This window comes from Plodia interpunctella, chromosome 10, assembly GCF_027563975.2.
Source record: "Plodia interpunctella isolate USDA-ARS_2022_Savannah chromosome 10, ilPloInte3.2, whole genome shotgun sequence".
Taxonomy (NCBI): domain Eukaryota; kingdom Metazoa; phylum Arthropoda; class Insecta; order Lepidoptera; family Pyralidae; genus Plodia; species Plodia interpunctella.
The window spans coordinates 1123426-1132576 of NC_071303.1; the positions used below are offsets into that span (position 1 = coordinate 1123426).

Sequence of the window (9151 nt, forward strand, 5' to 3'; positions counted from 1 at the left end):
TTGTGACGCTCCCGACTGGTACGTGAGTCTCAGGAAACTGAGGACACGGTGGCTTCGAAAGCGGATACCGAGGAGTGTGTGTGATTGCTAATAATCTCCTTTATGATATTGAAAGCCTCACTTTCTCGCTCGATGACGCAGTGGTTAGAGCATTCGGCCTGTCACTAACACAGTGACAGTTATGACCAGAAAAATCTGTTGATGATGAATGATGTTGATTGTATGTATATGAACCCGGGACCTCACGGTTCAGAGGCAAGCACTTTACCACAAGTTACGTATGTTTGTTACTCTTTTGCGCAAAATCTACTATATGGATTGTTATGAAATTTGGTACACGTGTAGAGTATGACCTGAAATATCACATAGGGTATTTTTTAGGTAGGGATAAAAAATTAATTACTTATAATTAATTAATTATTGTTAATTAATTTTTTATCAATTTATTATTTATTAATTAACTATTTATTAATTTATTTATTAAATTATTATTTATGTATTAATTAATATTATTTCTAACTTCGACTTTCCTCCTCCGCGGTTACTAAGCTCTCTTATACACAGTCGGCAGATGTCCCAGGTCACATACGTGTGTAGTCAGTAACTTGCCGCATTAGTAATAATTCGATTCTACGGTCAGGCACCGACGACGTGTGGTACACTTTGTTCCCATGTATGTTGTACTGGCTTTTGCTCGCGGCTCCGCCCGCGTGAATTTACAACGGGAATTTAAAAGCTATGTTTCCTGGATTAATGGACCCTATGCTCTTCTTTGTACTTCAAACTACACGTGTACGAAATTTAACAATCAAACTTACTTTTCCAATAGCAATTCCAAAATAACAGCAGAATCTTAAAAATTTTAAGGTTTTTTTTTACGTAGTCGAGAACATTCAGAGATGAGAGAGACAGCTATGGTTTTTAACCATCGGCGCAAAAAGAGAGGTGTTATAAGTTTTACTGCTAAGTGTGTCTGTTTGTGTACGTGGCACCGTAGCTCATCAAGGGATGAACCGATTTGGATGCAGATTTTTTTGATAGTTAATTTTCATGCGGTGGTTCTTAGATATGATCAAAATCGGTTCAGCCGTTCAAAAGTTTAATGAATATTGAAAATGAAAATTTTTTTAATTTGTCTAACAAATAAACTTGAATATGTTTTCTGTGTTACGTTAGTAACAGCCCGTCCTGATTCAAATCCTACTCGTGTACAATTTTTCGACTGTGAACAGGACTTCACAGTCGAAAAATGCCCTAATTTTGTTAATTATCAGAAAATCACTACTGATATTTAACTTCGTGTTAATTCTTCACTTGTTTTCAGCGACGGGAAATGTTTTGAGAAAATCTTGATACTGGTTGATTGTTTAGTTAAATTTTAAATTAGAAATTTAAAAAAATCTTAATTTTAAAATTATTAATTATCGAAACCTTTTTCTTCAATTTGACAGACCTGCACCGTGTCTCATGCGCAAGCCCCGCCCAACAATTTATCATACAAAATGTATCAGGATCTTAACCCATAAATAACATAATCGACCTCGTAACTCACTGATTGTCTCTTGTCACTGCTTCTCATTGTGAAACTCGACGCGGTCTCGGAATAAATTTCGACAATTTTGGTGCAATGGTTAAGTAAAATTTATTATGTTGGTGGAATAGGGATCAACACTGTTCAAATGAGTTTCTTTCGGCATTTCTTCTCAGCAGTGGTCGTTCCGAAATGCCAGTAGTTTGTAGCTTGTGAGAAATAACCATAAATATTGACGAGAAAAAGTGCCTGTGAAGGTCTAATTTCTGAATAAATTATTTGAATTTGAATTTGAATTTGAAATACTGAATTTAAAAAAAACATATAGAAACTGGAGTCAATTTTAATGCTTGCCTCTGAATTGAGAGGTCCTGGGTTCGATCCCCGGTCGGGTCATGATGGAAAATTATCTTTTTCTGATTGGCCCGAGTCTTGGATGTTTATCTATATATGTATTTGTTATAAAATATAGTACCGTTGAGTTAGTATCCCATAACACAAGTGTCGAACTTACTTTGGGGCTGGCTCAATCTGTGTGATTTGTCCTAATATAATTATTTATCTCATTCAGATCACGGTCTTTTTCAAGATTTATTAAGCTCGTCTTATTTCTGTGTTCCATACACTTTATGAGCATGAAAAAGTCAGAGAAAGCTGATTTACTCATCCGCGTGACATTTGGTTCATTGTACAGTCGACAGCAAAACAAGCTACGCAAATTCAATAAAAATATCGCTCTCGGGTGGTTCGCCGCGCTGTCATTACAAATTTTCAAATTTTAAGACAAGATTTAGTTTTACTATAATAATGACTAAAATAATTAATCTGTACTCTGGTGATATCAATTTTATCAATAACTAGATGTTGCCCGGGGCTTCGCTCTGGTGGGATTTTTGAGATAAAATATAGCCTATAGCAATCTTGAATAATGTACCTTTCTAATGGTGAAATAATTTTTGAAATCGGTTCAGTAGTTTCGGAGATTATCCACCACAAACATACAAACTCACAAACGCTTACCTCTTTACAATAATTGTATAGATGACAGGTCGTAAGAGAAAGAAAGAGAGAGAGTTGGCGTAGTTTAACTTTTGCAATCGACTGTACAAAATGAGTCATTAGACAAAGCGACAAGCACGTCTCAAGCGAGCTTATTTATTCATGAATATATTTTTTTTTTCGATAATATCTCGACACGTGTGTGGAATCCCGAATATTTTGTTTCATTATACAGTTGTTTTCAAAACTGTTACAATACTAGACTATAGAAATGTATGCGAGAGATTTTTGACCAACAGTGGATTTTTCTTCGACTGTAATAATATTAACTAATAATGAAAATATATTTCAGATTTTGTCTGTTTATTTATTTGGGCACACACCTTAAACATCAGTCAACAAAGTACTTTCAACATTATGAGCCAGACTGGAACCCAAAAAACTTGTACGCACATTATATAATTATATGATATATCGATTTTATGTAATGTGTGGTTCTAAATAGGACCACTCTGTAGCTTCTAGTGGATGTCGTACGAAGCTTTAACAGCTGATAGGCGGCAATATCATTCCTAAAGAAGGTTGACAGACAGCCAGTTGGAAAACCATAGTAAAATTTCAAAATTTTATGGTAATTTTTTTCGAATTTCAGAAAACTTGCGCCACGTTTAGTTGGATCGACGACACCAGAGGTTAATAAAGGGAATAGTGACTTTTTTTCTTTCATAATAAAGACATCAACGCGTTCCTACAACGTAGAATAAAAATCTGAATTTGTTGTTATTATATAACATGATTTGTAAAGATTTTGGAAAAAACTATAAAACATAAATTAATATTAAATTACCTAAGTAAAATATTACAGTATAAAATATAGTGCATAACAATTTGTCCCGTTGTCTCCCTGAGGTCCCGGGTTTGATCCCTGCTCAGGTCAAGATGGAAAACGATCTTTTTCAGATTGACCTGGGTCTTGGATATTTATCGTTGAGTCAGTATCCCATAACACAAGTCTCGAACTTGCTTTGGGGCTAGCTCAATCTGTGTGATTTGTAGGGACAACTATATATTTATTATATTTTTATTTTATATAATCGAATTTCAGTTTAGTCTAATTTTGACAATGGTTTAATCAATCTAGATCACTAGATATGTAAGCTTTTCAATGTTTTATTTCAAAAAAAAAAAAAACTTCCAAAATGTAAAATTGATCCACAAAGAAACAAAAGCGCTAAAATAGAAAAACGTTAAAAGCATGTGTATTTTAGCTTTTAACTTTTTCTATTTTAGCGCTTTATATTTTTATTTTTGAGCAAGTCTTTCAAGGCCTATTGTGAAACAGATAAATATAAATGTTAATGAGAGAAATTATTTTTTTTATTGAGCAAGTCTTTCACTTTTGAACGTTTTGATTTTTTTTTTATGTTAAAGCAGCGAGTCCTACTGACATTTTTGAAAAATCCATGATTGATGTAAGAATGAGTTCAGAGTGAAGCCGTGACGAAGTTTACTCTTTCACCTTGCTTTGTTTATTTGTATTGAGGGTACAGATTATGGATGTATAGAGCGATTGTAGTCAATGAACGGATGCTGTTGTGCTTTTTATTAATATATTTACATTCAGTATTATTATTATCAGTATATGTATTTGTGATTTTGGGAAATCATGAAAGCGTGATTTACGATTTTAACAAAAACTCGAATGTTTGAATAGTGAAATATTTTTCTAACAAAAAAAAAAACATTTTTCTTTTTCTTTCTCTAAACATATTGATCTAACCTTATCACCCTTGATGTTGTTAAGGATGATATAGGTATGTGCCAATGGTCTGACAACTAGGGATGCCGACGACCGCGCGAAGTGGAGACGAAAAAGTAGGAAAGCGGACCCTGGGCTCCGACGCTTAATGGCTGAGGAAGAAACCGGGAAAAACCCTAGTTTCGACCTGTCAGAAGTTTTAAACACTTGAAACTGCTCCGGGCTCTAAAATGTTTACTAGCCAACATCTCCACGCTCTCGTGAAATAATTTCTGCAAATTCATAATGCGTATTTCTTATACATTTGGTATTTATTGTCCTTTAATGTACAATCACCCTCACAATTTCTCATACAAACTAATCGACGCCGTGTGTGGTCTTATTGGAAGTAACAACATCGACACCTCGCGTCGAGTCAACATGAATTATATTCATGACGATAAAACAGGTCTTTATGCGATTGGGAGCGCTAGATATACGGACCACGGTCCCAGTTGTCCAAGCACTATATCAGAATGGGTTTATTGGGACCGCAGGTTGTTAGAGCGATCCAACCGCCAAATCCGGACCAAAATATTTTTGGTGGCTAGTTGGTGTCTGGTGGCTGGTATCAATGTAAATTGATTTAATGTATGCATAATAAAATTACGCGACTTCTGTCGTAAGAATTCGGTCCTAATTGTTGAATTCTAAAATAGTTCTTGAAGAATATTTGTCTAAGAATTAGTACTTTACAGTATTAAAATAGAATAATTAAAGCGTAAATAAATTTGACGTTTATAATTTATATTCTCATTCATGAGCTAATTTTGATATGATTGATTGTGATTTGTAATAATTTTAAAAATATGTGTTTCAATTTAAATGTGCAGTAGTAGGAATACCATCAACCTACTGGATTCTGGAAAATAAAAAGGGTTCCGATTTCTGGTCCCAGTTTCTTGCGGTCCCAATTGCGTAACGACCCGACAAAACAGTGTTTGCACTGCCTCAAAGATGACTTCTTAAGTAGCTGTCTCTTATTGATTGGAGATCAAACATGAAGGGCGTAGCTTTTTGTGGGTTTAGAAAGGTCATGTTAAATTAGTTTCGAGAGGAGAGGCAAGATTTATTACTGCAAAAATTATTCTCAGTGTCAAATATTTCTTTTTGTTAGAATTAATTTATTTTGTTTATATTTTACAACATAAAAATTGATTAAAAAAATAGTGACAGTAGTAAGTAGTGATTGATAAAAATTAAATATAAAAAATTATTAAAATTTGTTTTATAGCTTTTATTTTAAGGATAAGGGGGAATATTAAAGCTTCTATTTGAAGTATACATTTATTTAACTTTGACAGATTTTCTATATATATTTCTGATAATAAATTATATAATAAAAATTATATATATTTCTGATATAATAAAAATTGCATTATTTTCATAAACATCATAAATACTTGAAAAAAATCGCCACGAAATTTTCAAGAAATGACGCAGCGAGCTATTTCTTTTTGCTATAAAAAATAATTATTAATATGTTATTACTTAAATGTTAGTTGTCGTTTCTAATCTTCCAATGGCTATGGCAATTACCTATAGATTTTCAGTTTACTTTTCCATTTAGTGGTTTCCATTGTTAGTATAAATTTGTCTGTTTCTCCTGCGTGGGCTCCAGTGGCATGTTTAGATTACATAATTAATTATTATCACGAATTCTCTCATACATTAGAATATAATGAGGTCTCTTCCTGTCTTTTGATGAATTAAAACAGATGCTCTTATGTTTTCGATGTTGTATCTAAATTATTATATTTTAATATTATTTTTATCAAGACCTGGGTGTAACCATCCGAGTCTGCTACCGAGGTTTAGAAGGGGTGGTAACAGCTAAACCTATTGGATTATTAAGTTTAGTACCTACTAATTCCATAACCTACATCTATCCAAAGACATAAAGGATAATTGCTTGCCTTTTGTTGCAGACTGTATTTATATATATAGGTTCTGGTGTAGGTTCTTCAAATAAAATTACTATTTAGAAGAAATAGAATAATTATTTAGATAGGAGTACATGGGATACGAGCGATGCCGAAGAAACCCGAGAGCGACGAACACGTCAAGATTCACCTTCGTATCCTTGAGTCAAGCTCAAGGATACGAAGGTGAATCCTTGAGTCAAGCTCAAGGATACGAAGGTGAAGCCTTGAGTCAAGCTCAAGATACGAAGGTGAAGCCTTGAGTCAAGCTCAAGGATACGAAGGTGAAGCCTTGAGTCAAGCTCAAGGATACGAAGGTGAAGCCTTGAGTCAAGCTCAAGATACGAAGGTGAAGCCTTGAGTCAAGCTCAAGGATACGAAGGTGAAGCCTTGAGTCAAGCTCAAGGATACGAAGGTGAAGCCTTGAGTCAAGCTCAAGAATACGAAGGTGAAGCCTTGAGTCAAGCTCAAGGATACGCAGGTGAATCCTTGAGTCAAGCTCAAGATACGAAGGTGAATCCTTGAGTCAAGCTCAAGATACGAAGGTGAATCCTTGAGTCAAGCTCAAGATACGAAGGTGAATCCTTGAGTCAAGCTCAAGGATACGAAGGTGAATCTTGACGTGTTCGTCGATCTCTGGTTTCTTCGGCATCGCTCGGCTCCCAGCGCGGTTGTGGGATCCGATCGCCGCCAATCAACGTATGGATGCATGCATATGCATCTATTCATTTGAGGCCGGTTAAAACTAGATGTAACCGTGCTTTGGGGTTTAGCCGTAACACATATACTTGAGCATGAACTTCAAAATTCTAATCATAAATAATATGAAAGTAAGTTTGTATGTTTGTTTGTTACCTGTTTACGCTCTATCTGCCTGTTTGAAGTACTAAGAAGGAAATAGGGACCTTTCATTTTTAGAATAAATATTCCCGTGGGAAATCCACGTGGGTGAAGTCGCGGGCAAAAGCTAGTGTAGAAATTAATTTATCTAAATTAAAAATGTGAAATACTATATCAATTCCGAGTAAGCAATCAATCAGAATGCTATTAGTTTTAGAGAAAAATGACATTGATAGTCACACATACGAGGGGAGGTCAAAATGTTCGCGGAATAAGGGGGAAGGGGGTTGAAATTAAACACCAAACTATTTTTCCTTTTCAATATATTCTTCCTTAACTCTAATACATTTTTCAGATCTCTCAAATAACTTATTTCTACCATCGAAAAAAAATGATTTATCTTTGGTGTCAAAATAAGCCAAAATTGCCGACTTCACTTCTTCATCGTCGCCAAATTTTTTTTCCACGCAGCTCTTTTTTCATTTTTGGAAATAGATAATAGTCACTGCGTGCCAGGTCTGGACTGTAGGGTGGGTGGTTCAATTGTTCGAAGCTGCATCGGTGAATGGCAGCCGTCGCAACATGGCTCGTGTGAACGGGTGCGTTGTCGTGCAGAAGGAGCACACCTTTTGACAACTTTCCTCTTCTTTTTTCCTTAATAGCTTCTTTTAATCTTTCCAGTAAAGAAGCGTAGTACTGTCCCGTTATAGTCACACCACGTTCTTTGTAATCGATCAATAAAATGCCTTCTGTATCCCAAAAGACAGTCGCCATGATCTTGCCAGCCGATTGTGTCACTTTGTACTTCTTTGGAGGAGGTGTGCCTTTTTTAAGCCACTGCATCGACTCTTGCTTCGACTCAGGTTCATAGTGGTGAACCCAGGTTTCATCACCAGTAACAATCCGGGCCATAATTTCTTCCTTTCTCTCTCCACAGAGCTCCAAAAACTGACGAGAAAACTCGACACGTTCACGTTTTTGAAGTGGCGTGAGCATTCTCGGAACCCATCTTGCACTGACCTTAGTCATGCCAAGATGATCATGTAGAATATTCAAAATAATGGTTTCGGATACTCCAATCATTGCTGCAAGCTGCTTCTTCTTCAACCGGGCATCTTCCAATACAAGTTTTTCTACTTTTTCGACGATTTCCGAAGTGGTGGCCTCAATTGGCCGTCCGGAGCGTGGATCATCTTCAATGGACTCTCTTCCTTGTTTGAAAAGACCATGCCACTTGTAAACCATGGTTTTTCCAGGGGCAGAGTCCCCGTAAACAGCCAACAGCTCTTGAAAAATAATCTGAGCGGATTTTCCTTGCTTGGTAAGGAACTTAATAACGGCGCGGTGTTCAATTTTCTCCATACTGGCTGATTTCTTCCCGATTCAGTTGTTTACAGGTCGATAACACAAAAGTTAATGACCCGATTACGTTCAAACTTGATATATATATACTCTTAATGAGGTGCTCAACTAGTAACTACCTGGACGAGTAAACCTACCCCCACCAACCACTCCATTCCGCGAACTTATTGACCTCCCCTCGTAATTAATCAATTTTAATTCACATAATAACCTTTACATTTGATATAACTTGAGGTGCATTTTGAATCCTTCCGTATAAGATATGAATGTGCGCAAGAGCATCAATCATTTTTTTAATATAAGCAAAAGGTCATTTTTGTTTGAGTTACACGATCTAGATTGAAGTTAGTATAACGTTATTTTAGTTTGTAGTAGAGTGCTCAGAATCAACGCAATACACCTAGATCTTCAACAAACTTTATTAACGTCGCCTAAAGGCATCTGACATGACTTTCACGATTACTAACCACCACATAGTGGCAAATAGTCACACACACTATCAACCAGCGTGCAGGTTCCTCGCGATGTTTTCCTTCACCGGGAATCAAGTGGTGGTCTATGAAAACAACCTACTTACCATACAATACATGAATCAAATTGGTATATAAATTAAATAGTAGGATTCGAACCTGGGACCTTTCGACCACCACCGCTTCACCTAGATGACACACATCTGCGCAAACACAATTATAGACTCAG

The 9151-nt window shown here is 35.8% G+C and overlaps 1 protein-coding gene across 1 annotated transcript; it reads right to left on the reverse strand.

Annotated features, from left to right (window-relative positions):
- Positions 1-7531: 7531 nt before the first annotated feature.
- On the reverse strand, positions 7532-8452 carry LOC128673252 (histone-lysine N-methyltransferase SETMAR-like). The gene has a single exon (XM_053750982.1). It carries the CDS (start codon positions 8450-8452, stop codon positions 7532-7534), a length of 921 nt encoding a protein of 306 aa, XP_053606957.1.
- Positions 8453-9151: the final 699 nt, after the last annotated feature.

What these genes read in the sequence shown, in the direction of transcription:
- LOC128673252 (XM_053750982.1), bottom strand. Translation starts at nt 8,452, where the DNA reads ATGGAGAAAATTGAACACCGCGCCGTTATTAAGTTCCTTACCAAGCAA.